This window comes from Zalophus californianus, chromosome 14 (genome assembly GCF_009762305.2).
Source record: "Zalophus californianus isolate mZalCal1 chromosome 14, mZalCal1.pri.v2, whole genome shotgun sequence".
In the NCBI taxonomy this organism is placed as follows: domain Eukaryota; kingdom Metazoa; phylum Chordata; class Mammalia; order Carnivora; family Otariidae; genus Zalophus; species Zalophus californianus.
In genome coordinates, this window is record NC_045608.1 from 56,818,532 (window position 1) to 56,841,541 (window position 23,010).

The following is a 23,010-nucleotide window of genomic DNA, read 5'->3' on the forward strand; positions in this document are numbered from 1 at the left end:
AACTATGATGGGGTTAACTGTAAGGAGATAAAGACAGTCATATAGTATATCCTAGGGTTGAGAGTACAAAGGAATGAAAAACGTTGAAAGGGAGCCCGCTTCTTAATGCTGGAGTTCAGACCTCATTGGAGAAGTTGTGACTGCTGCTCACTGGATGGTGGTTACCCTTGGTGGGACCTGACACACCCTCCAGAGTGAGGGCTGGTAGGCAGGCCTTACAAGCAGGAAATATACTTGAAATGCATTTGGGGAGCTAATCAGAGCCAGAACTGGCAAACAGGAACCACCCTTCTGGGGTGCAGAAAGCCAAAACTGGGAAGCCAGCGCTGAGGGACCTGGGAGACTTACTGAGAATCTGCCTGAGAGTGTGGGTGCTGCTGAAACTCAGTAGGGTAATGCATCTGGGTGTCCACCACACACTCTGCTGGCAGCACCAGAGTAAGAAGGAGAAGAAAAGTGGAGGCGTGTGCTGGAACCAGGAAGGGATGTTCCTACTTCGCACAGTGCCCCTCCAACACTCTCTGTGTGCGTGCCGGACAAAGCTTACATATGCCTCTTGCCAGCCGCGAGAAGAAATGCTTACAGGAGCCGGTTCCATCACCACAGAGCAGGCAGTGGAGGGTGTATTTAGAGCTAAGACGCAATAAATCCATAATGGACACACTCTGTGATAGTGATGGATCAGCTCTCTAAGAGCATAATATGTGTTTGTAGATTCTTTATGTTTTAAAATTTTAGTTTATAATGTAAATACCAACAGCTATACTCTATATAAAAGCACTTTGAGATAATCAGTTTTTAAACACATGAAGGGGTTATGAGCCACAAAGTTTGAGAATAATATACTGTTCTATATTATTCCCTTTAAATAAAGTTAAAAAAAAAAAAGGGCAGAACTCATCTGTAATGCTAAAGGTCCGGCATATTGGTTACTTTGGGAGGGGGCACAAAAGAAACCTCTGGGGTGTAGGTCACAGTCTCTTTCTTCATCTGGGTGCTGACTACTTGATGCATTCAGTTGGTGGAAATTCATTCAGTTGCATACTTAACGATCTGTCCGCTTTTTTGTATGTATATTATAATTTCAGTAAAAAGTTAAGCCTCTTCTTTTCCTTCTTTCCCCAACCCACACCCTGTTGTTAAACATGTATAACTTTTTTTTTAAAGTAGCACAACCCTACACTGGCTAATTTTCATTTCTCAGGATGAAAGAGTCAGTTGGGACAGGGTGGAAAAAAGCTACTTGGCAACACAGCTGTTACATGGCCTTCCTGCTCACCATCAGCTCTGTGTCACCCACTCCCAGAAGGATCCCCCACTTCTGCCTCCATGGGGACAGGTGGTCCGTCCATGGGAGTAGCTTAACTAGAAGGTTCTCCTTGAGTGCCTTATGTATTTCCCAGGTTGGGTGGGGTTTACCTGTTCTGAGATCCGTTATGTTGACTTTCTCATACTTTCTCTATATTTCCTATGTTATTTTGAGAGAATATTTATGAATTTGCTGTGTTCTCTGAATGATTAAATTTAACTGTTTGATTTAGGAAATCATTTCCTTTTTGTCTGGATCCTAATACATGCTTTGCTTTGTGATTCTTCCATCCTCCTGTGAATGATTTCCATTTTAGTCTCCATTTCTAGTGTTCTTACTGTCTTCATGGTCTTCCTTTCCATATATTTCGGAATTGAATTCTTTCCTATATCTTCCAAGAAATAAATCTGGCTTATTACTTTTCTTCTACAGAATCTGTTCTCAGAATTTTCTCTTCTTCCTGTCCACTTGCTGGCCGTGCACATGGCTACCAATACTGTTTAAACACTGCACATTTTGCCTAATCATCTTCTGTGTTTCACTCAATTTTGTTCTTTCGTTTGGTAAGCCAGCAGCTTTGTAGTCACTCTGGCTGTTTTCTGCTTCCCAGTTCTCCTACAGTAATGAGTAGGATTAATTTGGGAAAAGAAATCATATATGACTTAGTACACTTCAGTTAAATAATATTAAAACTCTTTTTCTGAACCCCTTTACCCATATACAGGCCCATTCCTGATTTCACAGTCCTGTGCCAGTAGTCTGTGAGTCAGGCATTCAGGATGAAAACATGAAACCTATGATGTACCTGAAGCATAGTACTGAATATAAATGTATAATCTAGCCACTGTTTATAACATAACAGTTTTGATGGGAAGCTGTTCTCAGAAGTACTACTTGGAATGCTAAGGGCACATTATCCTTCCCAGAGCCTAAGCACCTGGTCTTCTGGGCCTCACCTCTGCGGCCCAGACTTGGAGGAAAGGAGCTTTAGACAGGGCAGCAGGCTGTGCGGTGGCCTCCTAATGGGGCTTGCAGTGAACCCAGGGTGAGGGGCATGGACTGGGATGTGGAAAGGAGGCTATGGGCCAGTGAATAGGAGTCGGGTTGTTAGTAGTAGGAGCTGGAGAGCACACTGTGAAGGGGCCTGGGGAATGGTCAAGATGGTGGTAGGGGCTGAAGAGTGATATAATGAAGGACAATGGAAGCTATTTGTTTCTCCTTTCCTCCTTGGAGAGAGGGGGGACTGTTGTTGATGGGCCCACAGTGAACTCTCCTTCACCTTCTGTTTCTCCTTCTTTCAGCCCCTGTCCCTTGTCATGTCTTTTCCCTCCCATTTCCCGTTTTTTTCCAGCTGCCAGCCAGCAGCCCTAGGGCAGCACTTTCAGTAGCTAGGTCATCATGGCCAGTTCTGAAGAGGGGTTCGTTGGCATTTTTCTTGTTTTTTTCCCCTTCTTCCCTGTCTCCACTCCCACTGGCAGGTATAACACATGACATTGGAGAGACCACAAGGTTTGAGGAGCTTGTGAGAGCTGGAAATAGGGTGGAAAGAGAGGCCTGGAGCCAACGGTTGCCATTTGAAGATACCTATGAAAGAATTTCATGTACATGTTTTAGGAGTGCTGTGTTCTAAACCACGTCCCCTGATGTCTGGTTGCTTACTGCTGTTACTGTCCTCAGCTCTGTGGTAGTTTCATCCATTAACGAGACTGGAGGAAGAGAGACCGTGTTGCTTAACAAAGCGCTGGAAACATACAACTAATACATTGATTTTGTGTGCATATATTTTGGGTGTGTTTGGTCTTCTTGATGGTTGCATTTCAGATGTAGTTTTTACTACACAAGATGCATGTTGGTATTTCACTGTGGAGGAAGCAGCATCAAGCGTTTGTTCAACAGAGCATGGACTGTGGAGTCCCCAGCCAGGCTCTGCCACCCCCTCATTGTGTCTGTCCTCAGTTTCTCTGTGAAATATGGCTCCAGGTACCTCACAGAATTATTAGGAGGCTTCTGTGCCTAATACAAAATAGATACTCGGTAAATATTATTTCTCTTCTTTTGTGGAAGGTATTTTTTTTGTTTAGATTATTAAACTGCATAGACTTTTAGTGGTTCTGATTTTTTTGTCTGATTGGATTCTTGAAACACATTCAGCTTCAGACTGATGATGTAGTCTTAGTACATTGTCCATTAAAGTGAATCAACAGAAAACACTGATCAGGAAGTGGCGCCTAATTTTAAGAATACAGTTGACATCTTTACGATAATTTAAATGTAAACATGTCTAAATCTAAACATACAGCTTTAAATAGGTACTCTTTATTAAACCTGCAACATTAACCAAAACTTCAATAAATGAACAGTTACCAAGAGTTCCACCAGTAGAGCCAGTTGTCTTTGTTGTTCTCTTGCCCCTTCTACTCCAGACGCATCGACTTTGCTGTGCTAACAGTCACTTCTGATAAAGGCATTTGCTTTGTCTCCAGGTGTAAGACAAAGGTGTATCCAGATAGTCTCCCTACAACAAGTGTGGTGATTGTTTTCCACAATGAGGCTTGGAGCACACTTCTGCGAACCGTCCACAGTGTCGTTAGCCGCTCACCAAGACACGTGCTACAAGAAATTGTCCTAGTAGATGACGCCAGCGAAAGAGGTGAGCTGTAAGCTGCGCTCGCTGCCGGTCCTCGCGGCGGCCCTTATCACTAGCAGTTACGGAACGTCAGCGTTACTTTTGACCCAGTGATTTTATACGGACTTCTAGCATATCCTGAAAATATTGGTGGCATTTGGACTCATTCACATATGCAAAAAATTTACGCCCTTGTGCAACTTAAAATATTACCTTAATTAGCATTTGTGTCACTGCTTAATCTTGTTTTAAAAAGAAATAATGCTATATAATATAAACATTTATGCAGAACAGTGAAAAAAACCCACATGATTTTGTTAGAATCTTCCTTGTGGGAAGCTGCAGCCATGAGCTAATGGAGAGAGACTGGATCCTCCTTAGAGCCAGGATGAAGAAACTGAGTCCATGTGCAGTGCCAAGTACCTCCGACAGGAAAATGGAGCCTTAGCTGGGCGAGCCTTCCTTCTCCAGATTCTTCTTAGGTTTTCCCATTTTCTCTGTTCCTAGGTTCAGGAATGATCTGTAGCTATTTACGTAAAGGGATGAGGAAGGAACTTAGGAGAGAGTGGTAGGTAATATGACTCCAACCTCATAATAAATTTCTACAGTGACTCTTACTCTTCCAGGAATCTCTCAGAATTTTTCACAAGCTTAGAATCTCTCAGACTATCTCATGAAACACTCTTTTGGGAAAGTTACATTAATTAAAAGTACCTTGAGCTAACATTATTTATTTTGAATCCTTCATGGAGATTTTACACCACGGGGTAATGTAGAAAAGGCTCTGCCAAGTCCCATCTGTAGAGAAACCTGTTAAACTCAGACATACCTAGCATTTTGCAGGCTTTTTTTTCCCACAGCGCTGGTGAGGATCATTGGTGTCTTGTGTTCGTTCCCCCGATATTCCTGTGCTCCCATGAGAAAAATTTGGAAGAACTACAGAAAATGGCTCTTCCTTCCTTCCTTGACCAGCCTTAGACTTCCTGACCATCATTTCAAGCTCTTTTGCTACTTCAGCTTTCTTGCCTAATCTCTCCCTGCATTTACTAAAATGGTTTAAGTATTTTACCTTCTCCTTCCATGACTATACTAAGTATGTAAATTTAATCACAGTTAATCACTTCATATCTTAATTATGGGAAGTAATTTGCACATTAATAATAGTTTAAATCTCACCACTGTGCCAGATTGTAGAAGTACAAACAAAATATAGCTTACCTCCTTAATGTGATTAAGATGACCATTTATAAACACACAAAGCATTTAAATAATAGTGTATAATGTAATTAATGTCAAAATGAGTGAGCTGTTAGAAATTAAGAATAGCACACTTAAAACAAAGAGTTATTGTTGACATAGAAGTGTAAACCCTTGTGTGGATAATTGTTTGCTAGGAGTTAATTAATCCCTCTTTAAGAAAATTAGCTTAAGTTCATAATTAGGAATATATACAAACACTGAGTCTGCAAGTGACTCATGTTTGTTTTACTTATATGTGATATTTGCTAAATTAAATATTACTTAAGGAGAGCTGTCTTTCCTCGGATGAAATGTATTATTTTTCCTCCTTTGTGTTCTCTAATATTCTCTTGTGTGCCTGGGAGGGCTGTGTGTAAGAGCACGTTTTTGTAGGACGTGACCTAATCAAAGACACATGTGCCCACAGCTCTAACCTGACAAAGTCACATATACCAATTATATTTTCCCTTCCTCATGTGGGCCTTTGATCACCCTGCCTGTACAAATCTATAAGAGAAACATGGGCAGAGGTCTACTTCACGGCTCCACTTGTGGCTCTCGGTCACTAAGCAGGGCCCCGGAGTCCTACCCCAGAGCTCCCTGTCAGGAGTCTGGTTCTCCTTCATCTTCCTGCCTGGAAAGCCTCAGGTGTGTGGTTCACGATTTCAGATAGTTGGGAACCACTAGGTATTGTGTTGTTGTGGTTATAACTGTAGTCCTTCTAACCAGACTGAGAATTCTCTAGTGTAATTTTCTTTGGCTCTCTTGTTTGGGTGGTAACTGTTGGGTCCCGGAACCCAGAGCAAGCTCTGTTTTTATGTAACTCTTTAAGTTTGCCTTTCTTACTCATGAGACACAGGCAAGGCACCCTCACTTCTCACCTAGGCTATTGAGACAGACTGCTGGTCTGGTCTCCCTGCCCTGGTCTCCTCCCCCTCCCCCTCTGTTTCCCATGCTGCACGCACTGGGATCTTTTAAACACGCCACTCTGATCTTGGCACTTCTGTCTAACCCCGTTCCTTGGAGGCCTGTGTAACCCAGCCTCCACTGGCATCTCTCCTCACATCCCAGACCATCCCCTGCCCACCCCATCCCCACAGTTCACCTCACGTGTTTACTCAGAATCAAGATATATTTAGAGAGGCCTTTCTTGAACTCCCGAGACCAGGTCATGTCCCTCTGAACATGTTTTGGAACACTACACTCCATGGCTCTCATCAGAGTTTTAACTATTTCTCTGTCTGTTCAATGACCATCTCCCCTGCTAGACTCTACACTCCATCAGGGCTGTGTGCTCTCCACCCTTTCCTCAGTGCCCACAGCACTTAACTGCATAAACAGTACAGAATTTAATGAGTGAATGAAAGCGTAATCTAGCAGTCAGTTAATTCTTGCCTTTACTTCTTGTCTGTGCAGACTTCTAATTAGGTCACATTAGCATGCCTGGTTTGCTTATGGCCTCAGGCTACCCGATTTCCCAGTTGACTGCTGAGTTGTCAGCAGCTCCATTAATTACGTGCTATAATCATCCCTGTTTTACTGATGAGGCTTAGTGTAAACCTAGGGCTTGACCTCTTAACTGCTACGTACGTCACGTCTCATAACTTCACTGTTACAGGGTCTAAAATGAAGACAGTCTGGATGAATCCCTACTTCATGTCAGAAGTTATGTAATTGTCATCTCAGAAGGTTATCTTAAGACTTAGAACTGATTCAGTGGTCCTAATCTGAGATGACTGTTGTTTTCTCATCTTTGTCACAAAAGGAAGCAGAGATTCTTACTTAGTAGGGATTAGGAGTCAGATTTTTTAGACTCTAAATTACTTGTTCTATCAACTGCTCTTTAGAGTTCTGGCTAAGATTTCTCAGATGTTGCTGTAAGCAGTGAAATTTTCCCCTGACACACACTCTGGCAGCCTCACATTCCCTGATGGAGAGATGCCTAGGGATCCATTTATAGGCTAATAGCTATAAAGATGCTCTGATAAACAAGATTCCCCCTTATTTTTAGAGGACATAGTAACTTTTACCCATAATCACTTAACCCCCCATGGCTTCATTTTTGTAGAATTAGCCCTGGGTCATAATTCTATATCCTCTGTTAGGAAGACACCTATTTCTTAGCCTTATTGCATGAAGGCCACAAAGATGTGGGACAAAGATGCCAAGAAAATTTGTGGAATGGCAACTTTTTTGAGCTGCCAGACCAGAGAATCATGCATTTTTCATTTTATTTATAGACAGGACAGAGTATTTTAACTTTCAGAGACGTGGGACTTGGGAATTAGATTGCTTTGATTCTTAAGAAGACTTGAAGCTGTCTGATATTTTTGGGAAAGCTTATTGGGAGACATCTTGCATATGACACACCCAGCCTCAACCAGTCTGAAGCACTAGAATATATCCCACACCCTGTCACACGGGAGTCCATCAAACTCTGGATGTAAAGTAATTTAAATTTGTGTCAGCTCAGGTGATTCCATGCTCCTGAATTGTTCTCTCTCTAGTTCCCTTCTAGGATTTCTTGTTGTGGATGAAAAGATGAACTTTGAAGTCAGGCAGACCTGGGTTTGAATCTTGGATCCACCCCTTAACAAGCTGTGTCACTTTGATCAGTTCATTTTAGATTCTGAGCCTTGGATTTCTGTGTCTAAAATATGTGTAATGACAGTCTCATAGCATTGCCATTGTCAGGATTAAATGATATAGAGTAGGTAAAGAGCCTGGCATTGTGCAAAACAGACAGAAAATGATAGCTACTATGCAAAATCTTGCTCTTCTCCGGGATTGGCATTCCCCTCACCTTTTTATTCAGAATGGAGTTATATCTCTCTGACCCTAAGATTTGGTTCATAAAATCACAGTGGTGACCCAATAGGAGTTCTACAACAGATATTTTACAGATACTGTTTTTAGCCCAAATTAATTAGGAAATACATTAGCAGAACTGGAAACAATCAGTATTCTGGTATGGTGGGGTCCATAGACCTTTCTCTTTCAAATTTTCATATCCTGATTATTTCATTATTAAGTCATTCTGGTCTCACCAGTTCAAGCGGGCAAGAACCATGTCAGTCCTATTTGTCTTTCTCTCTGTGCTTCATAGGAAGCTATTTGGATTCCCATGGTTAGTATTTAAGGAGCCCCTTAATACATAACACCGTGCTCTCTGGGACCTTCCCCTTACAAGAGTTATATGGGACAGTTTTAGGAGTCCCAGCAGTTCTCAAGTTTTTCCTCCCCTAAAGAGGAGGAAAATCTATCCTGTTGGAACTAGTTGGAAGGACATTTGACCAGACCACCCTCAATAGCTTCTCTAGCAGAAATTCCACAAACTAATCTGAGCTGAAAAATTCTTTCTCTTTGCTTTGAGGAAGCTGAGCCTTTCCTGCTTTTTAAAGATTTTTTTTTTTAAGATTTTGTTTATTTATTTGACAGAGAGACACAGTGAGAGAGGGAACACAAGCAGGGAGAGTGGGAGAGGGAGAAGCAGGCTTCCTGCGGAGCAGGGAGCCCGATGCGGGGCTCAATCCCAGGACCCTGGGATCATGACCTGAGCCGAAGGCAGACGCTTAACGACTGAGCCACCCAGACGCCCCCTTTCCTGGTTTTTAAAATCAGATATGTACTTTGGAGGCAAGACTTCCTTGGCTTAGAGGCATAACCTCTATCTGAACACTCCAGGATTTCACGCAACCACTGGTTTCACGCAACCACTTCCTCTCCCTTTCTTTTTCCCCCTTTTCCTTCAATTGCGCTTCCCTCTTGAGACTTTTGTGACTTAGACCTTCTTGTCTGCTAAGGAACTCTCTTTGGTCCAGCACTTCCCTTCTGAGCTTGACCTCACTCCCTGCCTCCCGATAGAAGAAATACATGGTCAGAGACTGTGGTAGTCAATAAGACAGTTGGTTTAGGGTTGGATTTTGAAGAAATCCCGCAATTGTCTGAATTCTAACAGCTGTTGCATATTGTTCCTTCTGTCTATTGAGGTCTGGATTTAATGCTCTTGAACTACTTTCTTTCTACTCCTGATCCTTAAGCATGATTAGAAAAAGAAGTGAGCTGACAGAGTTGCCTAGGGAACTATGGTGACATGTCTGTCTTTGATTGAGCCTGAGCCCAAAGGCTTTCTCCTAATTCTTCATGTAATGTAGAGGCAACTCTAGCACATACTCTCAGGAAATAAGAAGGCTCCCTGTAGTGAAATGGGTTTGTGAGTCAGGGAGCTTCACTAAAAGTGCTCAGTAAATACGTAGTGAATGAATATTGCACATCAGAATTGCTTTACATCTGGGTAGCACCAGGTCAGTCTTTTCGTGTTATTTTTTGCTTTGTTTTGTGAATTTTTCAGACTTTTTGAAAAGACCTCTAGAGAGTTACGTGAAAAAATTAAAAGTACCAGTTCATGTAATTCGAATGGAACAACGTTCTGGATTGATCAGAGCTAGATTAAAAGGAGCTGCTGTGTCTAAAGGCCAAGTGATCACCTTCTTAGATGCTCACTGTGAATGTACAGTGGGATGGCTGGAGCCTCTCTTAGCAAGGATCAAACATGACAGGTAATTTTCTGAAGTCCATAAATTTGTTTTCAGTGTGTTTGTCATAAATTGTGTGATAAGCTGAAAAATTCTGAATATATAAATGCAAAAATAATTTCCTCTGAAGTTCCCTTTAAAATACCCACGAAGAACTCTCTAAACTAAAAGGGAAGACAACCGTGAAGAAATGTTTGTAGTCTTGTTGGTGAGGCTGGATTAGGAAGCGTGTTGTTCAGATGTATACCTTATGCTCCGTTTAATAAATGGGAGCAAAACAGAAGACAATGACCTCAGGAAAGGTAGGATAAAACCCTCTGTTGTCCCTGCTGTCTAAGGCTAAGACTGGGGCAGGCAAGTCATCTCATCCCTGTCTCTTTCCTTACTGGAACTCTAGCCCTCAGCTTGTTGCACGGCAAGAAGAAGGGAGTGGGGAGATACACAGTGCATCTTAAAGTGCTTCATTGTATATGGAAAAGCACTCTGATCTCTGATGATACAGGAAGAGCAGTAGGAGCAATGTATGCATTTTTCAGAGAATTACCTGCTGCTGGTCTCTGGTATAGTTCTTGAGTATCTGGAGAGAAGCTAACGTCCATCTGCTAGACTTAACATTAGTTGAATTTCTTCTTGTCATTGCAGTTTGAACTAGAGGCTGTCTGTGCCAACTTAACATTCAGGTTTAGATTTTAGCAAGGTAAACTTGTGCTAGTCGAGTGAAGCATGGCAAAAGCCACTGCATCTGTTCTGTTTTTTAGCAAATACTGGGACTACATCTCACCCTTTCAAAGATGAATAAATAGGGAAAACGAGCATTGGGGCAATGAGAAGGTACAGCAGCTTTAGGAAGGAGAACACTGCCTGAAGAAGGAAGAGAATATCTCTGTAAATTGTTTTCTATGAGTACATGACTGATTTGGGAAATCCTGGCTTGCATAAGACCACTAATAAGCAGGAGTCTAGACCCAGAGAGAGAAAGCAGCAGTGTGAAGAAATGGCAGAAACGAAAGGGGGCATTGACTAAAATGACAACCACAATTTCCGGTTTGGGCTGTATGGTAGATTAGGTGTCCTGAGTAACGTTTCCAACTGAAAGAGCTTAAATGCTGGATAAATTGTATAACACATTTTTAAGTGCATCACTGAGCTGGCACTGAAGTCCAAAGTTTTGCAAACGTCAAAACAAAGTGGGACAAGTGAGTGGTTCAAACCCTAAAACCAGCTCTCACTTGGAGAGTTTCTGCCAAAGTTAGAGGACACAGAGCCTCTCTCCCTTGATAGACAAATGGACGGGAAGATAGGAGACCGGGTCTAGGCCCTGCCTGAGGCTGGAAAATTAATAGCAAACACCTGTGTAAAGTTAGGATCTTATACCTCTGTGTGAGTGAGAATGAGAAATAAATCCTACCACACCAAAGAAAACTTGCCTGTTTCAACCTTGCAGTGGGGTGGTTATAGGGAAACAAATCTCCCCTAAGAATTTGTTAAACAGTATAGAAAAGGAGGGAAGCCAAATCAGCTCTTTATGAGACTAATATAACTTTGATATCAAAGCCAGAAAAGAAATACATGGAAAATTACCCAAACCCACTCATGAACACTAACACAAAAAATCTCATAATACCAGAAAATTGAGTCCACTGGGGGGAAACAATAAGTATATAATATATATATTTTTTACATATTGTATGTATATATATTTTAAGATTTTATGTATTTATTTGAGAGAGAGGGTGAGAGAGAGCAAGCAAAAGAGCAAACGTGAGCACTAGCGTGGGAAGCAGCAGGAGAGGGAGAAGCAGACTCCCGGCCGAGCAGGGGCCTCAGTGCCCGATGCCCGATGCGGGGCTCGATCCCGGGACTCTGGATCATGACCTGAGCCGAAGGCAGACGCTTAACTGACTGAAGCCACCCAGGTGCCCCAGTATATTTTTATTTTTATGTGAAAAATATGTAAAAGAACATAATGACTAATTGGTTTAGTTTAATAATATAACACCTGTTCACATAATACATCCTCATTAACATTTCTAAAACTATGATTAAAACCCCATCATTAAAAATCAGTCATCACTTCAATAGGTAAAAAACATGTTCACTTATGATTAAAATGAACATCCATTTATGATTAAAAGTACTCAGTGTTATACGCAAACAATGAATCATGGAACACTACATCAAAAACTAATGATGTAATGTATGGTGATTAACATAACATCATAAAATTAAAAAAAAGTACTTAGTAAACTATTACAGAATGGAAATTTACTAATCTGAATAAGGATGTCTTTTTAAAAAAGACTTAGCATCGGGCGCCTGGGTGGCTCAGTTGGTTAAGCGACTGCCTTCGGCTCAGGTCATGATCCTGGAGTCTGGGGATCGAGTCCCACATCGGGCTCCCTGCTCAGCGGGGAGCCTGCTTCTCCCTCTGACCCTCTTCCTTCTCGTGCTCTCTATCTCTCATTCTCTCTCTCTCAAATAAATAAATAAAATCTTTAAAAAAAAAAAAAAAGACATAGCATCTGCCTTCAGCTCGGGTCATGGTCCCAGGGTCCTGGGATTGAGCCCCGCATCGGGCTCCCTGCTCCACGGGGAGCCTGCTTCTCCCTCTCCCACTCCCCTTGCTTGTGTTTCCTCTCTGGCTGTGTCTCTGTCAAATAAATAAAATCTTAAAAAATAAAAATAAAAAAGCCTTACCTAGCAAACATCATATAAATAGAGAAAGGTTGATTTTTTTTTTTTTTGAGAGAGAGAAAGAGTACATGCAGGTGAGAGGGAGAGAGAATCTTAAGCAGGCTCCATGCGTGGCACCTGATACAGGGCTTGATCTCATAATCCTGAGATCACGACCTGAGCTGAAATCAGGAGTCAAACGCTTAAGCTACTGATTAAGCTACCTAGCCCCCCCAAAATATTTTCTAAAAGATATAGAACATCCTTATGATGCCCTGAATTACTACTGTTAGTATTATTAGAAGCCTTAAGTTTTACAGTAACACAAGAAATAAAGGGTATAAGGGTTAGAAAGGAAAAAAAGTGCTGTCAATTGCAGATGATGTGTTCTTAATGGAAAAAAAAAATCTTACACAAAACAGTAGAGATAATAATTTAGCAGTGTTGCCAGATATAAGATCTCTGTAGAAAAGCCTTCTCCACACCAGCAAGGAATAGTTAGAAAATATAATTAAAAAGAAAAAAATGATCCCATTTATAATAGCAATGGAAATCAAAAGCTATAATTTTAACAAAATATGCATGGGGCGCCTGGGTGGCTAAGTCGGTTGGGTGTCTGACTTTGGCTCAGGTCATGATCTCAGAGTCTGGGGATTGATCCCCGCATCGGGCTCTATGCTCAGTGGGGAGTCTGCTTGTCCCTCTCCCTCTGCCCTCCCACCCCTGTGCTCACAGGCTCTCTCAAATAAATAATATTTTTAAAAATGTATAAAATAGAACACTTTTGAAATTTACTAGAAGATAATCTAAGGAGAGAGGAGGATAATATTCATGGACAGAAAAGTAAAAATAACAGTTCTCCCCACATTGATCTATAAATTCAGTGCATTTCCAGTTGGAATCTCAACAGAATGTTCTTGGAGGAACTGGCTGATTCTGTTATGTAGAAATGCATATTTTTTAAAAAAAATAGCTAAGATACCCTTGAAGAAGAGTCATGTACAACAGGGCTGGCACTACCAGATACCAAGATTTATTGTGAGGCTATCTTAATTGTGGCAGTGACCTATTGATGCAGGAATTCACAAATAGACTAGTGAAACAGTAATGCTAGAAACCATCCCATGTTTATATGGAAACTTGACTTACGACAGAGAAGGCATTGATAATTACAGCAGAGGAAGAAAAGACCATCAAGTAGTGCTGGAATAATTGGTTATCTATAAGGAAAATAAATGAAGTTGGACACTTACTGTATATCATATCAAAATCAATTCCATAAGGATTAAAGACTTAAATATGAAAAGCGAAAATATAATTCTTTTTAAGACAGCATAGGAGACTGTCTTTATGATTTTGGAGTAGGGAAAGATTTCTTAAATAAGACAAGAAAGATGGGGATGGTGCGGATGTTACATACTCTAGAATGTGGCTGCCAGGCGCTGTAAGTAGTGCACCTTTCCTAGGAAGGAGCTATGGTCATGTGGAAGTTTTTTCAGGTTTATAAAAAATATCACAATACCAGTTGAAAAAAAATTTTTTTTAAGATTCTATTTATTTATTTGACAGAGAGCACAAGTAGGCAGAGCGGCAGGGAGAGGGAGAAGCAAGCTCTCTGCTGAGCAAGGAGCCCGATGTGGGACTCGATCCCAGGACTCTGGGATCATGACCTGAGCCAAAGGCAGATGCTTAACTGACTGAGCCACGCAGGTGCCCCCCCAATTGAAAAAATTTTTAAATATCTGGGTGAATCACATAATTTGTATGAACAAGTAGAAACCTGCAGGGAAAATATCCTTTTTTCTTTTTTTTAAAGATTTTATTTATTTGACAGACAAGCGAGAGAGGGAACACGAGCAGGGGAAGTGGAAGAGGGAGAAGCAGGCTTCCCGTGGAGCAGGGGTCCCCACGCGGGGCTGGATCCCAGGACCCTGGGATCACACCCTGAGCTGAAGGCAGACGCTTAAGGACTGACTGAGCCACCCAGGCGCCCTGGAAAATATCCTTTCTAATAACTAGAAAATAAAATTTTTTAAATTGTAAGATACTATTTATCATATTGGCAAAAAATGCAAGAAAATAGCGTCCAAAGTTGGTAGCATTATAAAGAAGCTGCAGGGAGAAATACATACTTATACATATGTATATGGAAAGTGGTAAAGATTAGTGTTACAGAAAAAGTTCTTTCCATTAATGCAGTAAACCCATTCCTATCTTAAAAGCAAAATACTGGTTATGTGAACATTTTCACTTAGTATGTTATTTTTTATTTTTTTGAATAAAATTTTTATTTTTTTTATTATTATGTTCAGTTAGCCAGCATATAGCACATCATTAGCTTTTGATGTCGTATTCAACGATTCATTAGTTGTGTATAACACCCAGTGCTCATAGTTTTAGTAGCAAAAAACTGTAAGAAATACAGATATCCAAGAGTTTATTAAGAAAACTATTACCTTAAAATGATTAAATGTGTAATTTAAAAGTATTATTTTTGAAAGCTAGAAATATTTGGAGTGTTTTTACGTGTGGCACATACGTAAAAGTATGAATGAAAAAGGGATGGAAGGTTATCAACAGTTGCGAGTGTGATAAAAAATTATTCTAACTTAACGGCGCCTGGGTGTCCCAGTCAGTTAAGCATCCGACTGTTGGGTTCAGCTTGGGCTGTGAGAATGAGCCTGGCATTGTGCTCAGCTCAGAGTCTGCTTAAGGCTCTCTCTCCCTCTCCTGCTGTGGTCCCTCTCCCGTGGTCCCTCTCCCTCTCTCTCTCAAATAAATAAATCTTTAAAAAAAAAAACTATGCTAACTTAGGATATAGCAGGAAATTTTTCCACCATTGCTTTTAACATTATAGAATGTATTTTTATGTTAAAAGCAGTTAGCATATAGTTATAATATAGTTGTTACGCTATGCCTCGAAAAGGAAAGTGAATATTTTTTATTTTTTCATTTGCTTTTATAATTTTAGGAAAACAGTGGTCTGTCCTATCATTGATGTGATCAGTGATGATACTTTTGAGTACATGGCAGGCTCTGATATGACCTATGGTGGCTTCAACTGGAAGCTCAATTTCCGCTGGTATCCAGTTCCCCAAAGAGAGATGGACCGAAGGAAAGGTGATCGGACTCTTCCAGTCAGGTAACTACTTTGTCAGACATTTTCCCTAAAATGTTATCGACAGGGAACAGTGGAGCTTTGGGAATTATATCAAAAGGATTCTAAGTGTAATTTGAGAGACATGAGGTATTTGTGTACCATATATGTAGTTAAGAGCCACGCATATATTATTATTTTAAAGGGGGTTTTCTCTTCTGATCCATTAATAAAATTGGGATTTTTCATTTACATAAATCTAGTGCACCTGAAAAGTGATGGTAACATGCATATGTTCTTTCATTCCTATATGAACAACATTTTGCAAATCTGTCAGATTTATGCTTTTAGTTGTTAAGGATAATAATATTTAACTTTAAATTCAACTCTCCCTTAATTAATTGTAAGTGTAAGTGTAATGTGAAAATATTACCTAAAAGTGGGTCGTAGCACCAAAATACAAGCTTGTAAATTCAGACTTGTACCATCTGGATGGTAGTTACTGACTGATGAGGTTAGAAAAGCTTGTCTCAGATATAAAAATAACCAGAATTGACAGAAGTATAAAAAAAGATTTCCGTGAACACATTCTGATTTTTCCTCTGTTTTATACTTGGTCATCTATAGATTTTTTTTCAGAAAGGGATAAGAATCTTGATGCTGTTCAGAACCTTGAAATTGAGACCATGAGCCTCAGCGCCATCTGGGGATTTGTTGGGGCAGCCTCAGCTTTCTCCCCTCCCGGCCTTCTCAGGCCTGCTTTCCCTTGCACTCGGTCCCATTCTGGCAAAGCTGAGGAGAATTTCATTAATTCTATGCTGGGTCCTTTCCTATAGCAAAGGTACTTTTGCACTCTTCTGCTGACAGTTCAAATAACCATCTAAATCAGTTCCTAAACATTTCGTAGACGGTGGGCTTCCTTGAAAAATCTGATAAAAGCTAGGAGTCTTCTCTAATAGGGGGAAAACGCACATGTGCAAACAGAGGATTGAGCATACAATTCTAGGAAATGTAGAGATTTCTCAAAACCTGGGTCAAGAAACCCTGGTACTAAATGGTCATTCTGGGTGTTGGCCTGTTTCCTCTGACTTCTAACATAGTAGACTTCCATTTTTTTTCTCTTCTAAAATCAAAGTACGTCCTAACTTTTATTTGGAAACGACTGTACAGGAAAGGCAAATGTGCCACCCTCCAAAAGCATGGAATCCATGTGTTCTTAGGGCATGGGATCAGAGGTGACAGTTCATCCTAAAATGTGATCACCATAGTCTCCTCTGTCCCTGGAACTTAATTATTTTCTTCTAGTTGGAGACCATTTTTCTCCATATTCATCCTTCATGGAAATCAAATGATTGACTGGTATTCATTTATTTCAGTCCTCCTTCATTATCATTTCTCTGCTTAATTCCACCTCTTTGCACCCACTCTACATCCCTGGCCATGTTCTGATGAATTGGGCCCCTCTTCTGCAGAGAACGTATCATTCTTGCTCAGGCTGACAGTCCCTTTAAGAGTGACTGAGTGTATTCTCTACTTCCACTCCTTTCCTGAAAGGTTTCTGTTAGGTATAGGAAAAGGACCTCATTGTTTTCATCCTATGTAATCTACCTCTTTGCAATATTTGCCTGACTTTAGAACCTGGTATGTTAGAGTTTCTAACATGAATCTAGTTTGTTATATAGTCAGTATAATTAGTCAATTAATATAGTCAGTATAGTTGCCAGGAATTACGGGAAGATACCCAGTCAGATGGAGAGAATTATGACAACTAGCTTCCATTTAAGGAGTTTCAGATGGAAGCTTAGTCAGGACCTGAGGACCAAGAAAGGTAGTGAAAACAGAAGAGGCCTTGGGACGGGGCAGAGAAGGCTCTCGGGGCACAAGCTGTGACAGAGGGTGGTAGGCCCAACAGTCGGCATGTCTGAAGACCAAATAGCGTAACAGAAAAACACAGAAAATCCTTAGGTCCCTGTAAAAGTTTCTGAAGAATGTGAGGATAAGCATTTATTCTCTAGTTATGAACAGTTAATGAAACTACTTTTAAAAACAAAAACTGATTGTAAATTTTAAATTCTTAGAATTAACAGTATACTATTATGATTGAATTTCAGAACACCTACAATGGCAGGAGGCCTTTTTTCAATAGACAGAGATTACTTTCAGGAAATTGGAACATATGATGCTGGAATGGATATTTGGGGAGGAGAAAACCTAGAAATTTCCTTCAGGGTAAGTTCCTTTTGAAAAAAATCATCTTTTATTTAACCTTAAATATAGATATGCTTTAATTATTCATATTCTGTATCTCTAAATAAAAATTGAATTTAGTATGAGTTTCGTCAGACTTCAGAACCTCAGTTCATAAAAAATTTCATGTTACTATTAAGGGTTCCTCATAAACTATATTTTAAGCAAATAAATCAGTGATCTTAATAGTTAAACTCTAAAACTTACACAAGACTCCCTAGTTGTTTTGAATTTCTGTTATTTTCAAGGAAGTAATTCAAGCTCTAAAAATAAAAAACAATATGTAGTTTCTATATGCTACTATGGTACTCAACTGCCAAAAACATAATTTCACTTTCTGTAATATGCTTTGTCCTTCTGTTGTGAAAATTATTCTCTCTTATATAAAACCTGGTCACTTTACTGGCTTTACATTTTTTAATAGAAAAAGGCAAAAGAATTCTGGAATTGCTCTAACTTAATTTAACCCAATCAACCTTATATAAAACTCTTAAGCATTTCACATTCACTAAAATCAACATGTTAAGTGACACTGCGTATTTCTGAAAGTAATCAACCTGAGACAGATAGCTTATAGTGGAAACCACATTGAACTGCATTGTAATCTAAACCAGCTCACTTTGTTCCTAGTGGATCACTTTGCTCTCTTATAAAAGGAGAGGTTTGGACTCTAGCTCATCTTGGAAATCCTATCCAGCTGTATCACTCTGTGATCCTGGGAGAACTTTAAAGTAGAGACACTGAATATTTAACAAAATCAAAACTTCTCAAAATCTGTTTTAATTGTAAATAACAGATTTTTAACTCACAGAAAAATTCATTTTGAAAGGAGCAGAAGGATAATTTTATTAAACTAAGAATGTGAACCTGAAGTTGACGATCCCTCTTTTACCCTTTTTTTTGGTATTTAGTCTTATGAAGATGACAGAGTATGCTGTCACTGTCCCAGTGAATAACTCATGAGAGATCCAGTTGAGATTTCTAGGCTCTGTTTAATGTACAGTCTATGACAAGTTTGGAAAAGGAGGAACAGATAGGACTCTGGCTGAATGCTCCATGCCAAAAGTTTTTTGACTATGAACCATGCATATACTACGCACAAAATTAAACTTGAATTTAAAATTAAACTTTGGGGCCCTTGGGTGGCTCAGTCGCTTAAGTGTGTCTGCCTTCGGCTCAGGTCATGATTCCAGGGTCCTGGGATCGAGCCGCATGTTGGGCTTCCTGATGCTCAGCATGGAGTCTGCTTCTCCCTCTCCCTCTGCCCTTCCCCCAGCTCGTGATCTCGCTCTCAAATAAATAAAATCTTTAAAAACAATTAAAATTTAAACTTAATTCAGATTTGAACTTATGATCTTTTTATGAGTCCTGGCCTGTAGTTAGAAAAATACTGTTCCAGACCTCCTATCTTTTCTGCATTTAGCCTTTAACCTATCTTTGCTGAATTTAACCTTCAACTTCTGGTTTGATCAGAACCAAAAATTACAGAAAAGTATGCTTCTGAGGAAGTGCCGGTTTTGTGATCATATAGCAGGAGCTCCACTGTATGTATGGTCATGATTCTGTGAAATTTTAACTATGAACATCCATAGATGGGAACAGTTGTTGTTTTTTTTAAACCATCAGGGTCTTAATATGATCTTCTTTGCTATTGTTTTCAGATTTGGCAATGTGGAGGAACTTTGGAGATTGTCACCTGCTCACATGTTGGACATGTGTTTCGGAAAGCCACACCTTACACGTTTCCAGGAGGCACAGGACAGATTATCAATAAAAATAACAGACGACTTGCAGAAGTGTGGATGGATGAGTTCAAGAATTTCTTCTATATTATTTCTCCAGGTTAGCATTTTGCATTAGAAATACAAGACTAGAACTTTCTTGTCCCTGATCTAATGCATCTGAGAAGAGGTGAGAAGGGGGTAAAGAGCTTTGAGAAGAGGCAAAGCACCAACTTCACAGGGTTGTCATAAGGAAGAAATGAAATCACACACACTGTACAGAGTGCTTTGCACTGTGCTGCTATGTTATTAACAATAAGTTGTCCGGGCCAGTATTGCAGACATTACTGTCAGCCCAGGTGTTACCAGTGTTCTGTTGTATTTTTAACCTAATTGTAATGTGTAACGTTCATATGAAAATTCGAGTCCTTCAGGGCCAGTGCAGAGCACTGTAGCAGGCCTCAAGGGATTTCAGTCCAGGAACTTCTCTGCCATTCAGGGTTTTGTGGGAACATTTGTTCCATCAGCTATAAGTTTTCCTGACATTGTTAGCATTCCAGCCTCGTTTTTCATTACCACAATACCGTCAAGTCGCAGTTCACACACCAGTGACTTGTGTGAGAGAAACTGACTGGAAACAGTTGCTGTGCTTAATATTTGGGCAAAAGAGATCTTGATTCTTGTTTTTGCCTTCACATATGTGAAACTTTTCTGATCCTATGAAAACTTACATTTGTGTGTAATATTGCTAGCGTTGTATTTCATTCTCACATAAATTTAATTTTCCGGGGCTCCTGGGTGGCTCAGGTCATGATCCCAGCGTCCTGGGATCGAGCCCCACATCGGGCTCCCTGCTCAGTGGGGAGCCTGCTTCTCCCTCTGCTTGTGCTTACCTGTTCTCTCGCTCACTCGCTCGCTCTCTGACAAAATCTGTAATAAAAAAATTTAATTTTTCTTTGAAAGAATAAAACACATATAAATATATTTCCTTGGTTTTTATTTGCACAATGGATTCATGGCATATCACTTGTGTAGTCACACATCACCAAAATGGTACAACTTTTCCCATTTGCCTGGTTTATTAAATGCAATATTTAAATAGAAAGTGTTACCTAATAGAACACGAATAATTCAGAGTCAATTTCTTTCAACAGGTGTTACAAAGGTAGATTATGGAGATATATCATCAAGACTTGGTCTGAGACACAAACTACAATGCAAACCTTTCTCTTGGTACCTAGAGAATATTTATCCTGATTCCCAGATTCCACGTCACTATTTCTCTTTGGGAGAGGTAAAATATATATTCTTTGTGGTTATTTATGTTCTCATTCATCAAAAACAGTAGAGGTTAAACATCCAACAAGGGAATCCCTTCATATTAAAATTATATAACCTCAAGTGTGAGAAGGTTCTTATCAGTTAACACCGTCTACCTCCTAATTTGAAATCTTGTTAATTTTTCATCGTGTTATAGTTTCTTAGAATGCTCCACCCCTAACCTTTCAGAGTTGCACTCTTGTTTCAATATTTTAGTGTCTTCAGCAGACTTCTTAACAAACTGACCCATTTAGTTGAAAGCATATATTCCTAAAGATAATGTCCTGGTGTTGATTAACCTGATTGAAAGAAGTAAAGATAAATTGTAAAGAACTGACAAGGAAAGTTGAAAGACCATATATAATGTAAGTCATAGCGGCAAATGATACGTGTGGACAAGGCCACACCCAGGCCCCATCCCAGGATGGAATCTTCCTGATGCTCAGGAAAAGTGACCCTCCACTCCATAGGAGGCTGTCACTTCTAGGTCTTTCCATGCATTCAACCAATATTAGAGTATCTACTATGTGATAGATACTATTTTACATACAAGGGATACAGCAGTGAATAAAGTCTCTGCTCTTGCGAGTCTTACAGTCTGTGGAGGAAGCCAGGTTTTGAAAGTACACAGTGTAGCAGGCGGTACTAAAGGCAAAGGAGAATGAGAATGGCTGGCGGGCTTGAGTATTGGTGCTGTTTATGTTGGGGCAGTTGAAAAAGGCCCCTTGTAGGAGTTTTGATTTTTGAGCAGAGATTTAAAGAAGTGAATGGGCAAGCCATATGAATTCCTGGGGAAAGAGCATTCTGGGCACAGGGAAAAACAAGTACAAAGGCCCTAAGACAAGAGTGTACTTAGCACGTTCCAGAAACAGCAGAGGCCAGTTGTCTGGAATGGGGTGAACAGGGGTGGGGGGGTAGTAGAAGATGAGGTCGAGACATACCGAGGGTCAAATAACACAGAGCTGGTAGGCCACAGTAAGCACATTGGGTTTTATTCTGAGTAGGATGGGAAGCCAGAGAGACACACCTTCATTGGGAAAGGATCAGATTGCTATATTGAGCAAAACTATGTGAGGACAGGAGCAGAGCTGGAGTATTGGTGAAAGGAAAGGGTACTGAAGGACTGTGTTAAGATTTTCCCCTGAGAAGCTGGGACAGGGAAGTTGACAGATGGGAAGGCTTGTGGAAGAGGTGCAGGGGGATTCACCGGTGCAGTTTGGGACATGTTAAATTGGATCCAGGTAAAAATACAGGGTAAGTCGTTGCATTTACAAATGTGGTGTCTGGATGAGAGATTGGGGATGGAGATCTAAAGTTAGGGATTATCAATATCAAAACCGCATGAGATCACCTTGGGAAGAGCAAGTGTAGATGGAGAAGAAGGGGGAGGACTGAGGACCAAGCCATAGGAAACTCCACAATTCAGAATTTATGAAATGAGAGGGAATTAGCCAAAAAGATTTAGAAAGAGTGACCACTGAAATAGGAGAACCAAGAGAATGGTGTCCCAGAGACTTAGTGAAAGATGTGTTTCAGGAAAGAGGAAGTGGTTGGCTATTGAGAAAAGACTAGTACAGAGAACTGGCCAAGGAGTGGCAAGGGAGAAGTCAGTAGGCTCCATCTCACTGTGTCAAAAGGGTTCCCATGGAGATGGGTAGGGACAAAATCCCTGAGGGCTTCAAGGAAGAAGAGGAAGTGGAGATCATGAGCGTGGCAAGTCTTGGAAGAAATTTTGTTTAAAGGAGAGCAGAGAAATGGTAGTTAAAGGGGAATGTGGAGGTAAAGGAAGGGTTGTTTTTGTTTGCTAAAAAAGAGCCATTGATTGTAGGAGTCCTGTTTAGTAGATGGTCATGGTGGGGGAAGGAGGAGAAGGCATGGCATCCATTGAAATAGGAAGGCAGGTGTTAAGGTCAGTTGTTGATTTGAGGGTAGAAGCAGGTAGTTTGTAGTGGAAGTATGAGGAAGCTCTTCTCTGATTCTTCTGTTTCCTTATTGAACAGAAGATCATCACTTGAAAGTCAAGAGAGGGTATTGATGTTAGGGATGTCTGGGGAATGAGGAAGAGATGTAAAGTAGAGTAGGGTGTCGGAGAGCAAGTACGTCACAGAGGGGACCCTGGTGACAGATAGTGGTGAGTCGGGAATGAAACCATTCAGCCCATGAGCACAGGCTACCGTTTGACCATTGTATCTTTTGGGTAAATAACCTGGTAGTGCAATTGCTGGATTATAAGATAGTTCTAT

General features: G+C 40.4%; 1 protein-coding gene across 4 annotated transcripts in view; it reads left to right on the forward strand.

Moving 5' to 3' along the window:
* Window positions 1–23,010, forward strand: part of GALNT1 (polypeptide N-acetylgalactosaminyltransferase 1) — a 125,082-nt gene that overhangs the window by 89,992 nt on the left and 12,080 nt on the right. For all 4 annotated transcript variants that reach the window (XM_027575533.2, XM_027575532.2, XM_027575534.2 and 1 more), the window contains exons 5-10: window positions 3,793–3,959; window positions 9,526–9,733; window positions 15,354–15,524; window positions 17,591–17,708; window positions 19,388–19,568; window positions 20,602–20,741. In XM_027575533.2, the coding sequence (XP_027431334.1) occupies window positions 3,793–3,959; window positions 9,526–9,733; window positions 15,354–15,524; window positions 17,591–17,708; window positions 19,388–19,568; window positions 20,602–20,741 (985 nt within the window). The remainder of the gene's footprint in view (window positions 1–3,792; window positions 3,960–9,525; window positions 9,734–15,353; window positions 15,525–17,590; window positions 17,709–19,387; window positions 19,569–20,601; window positions 20,742–23,010) is intronic.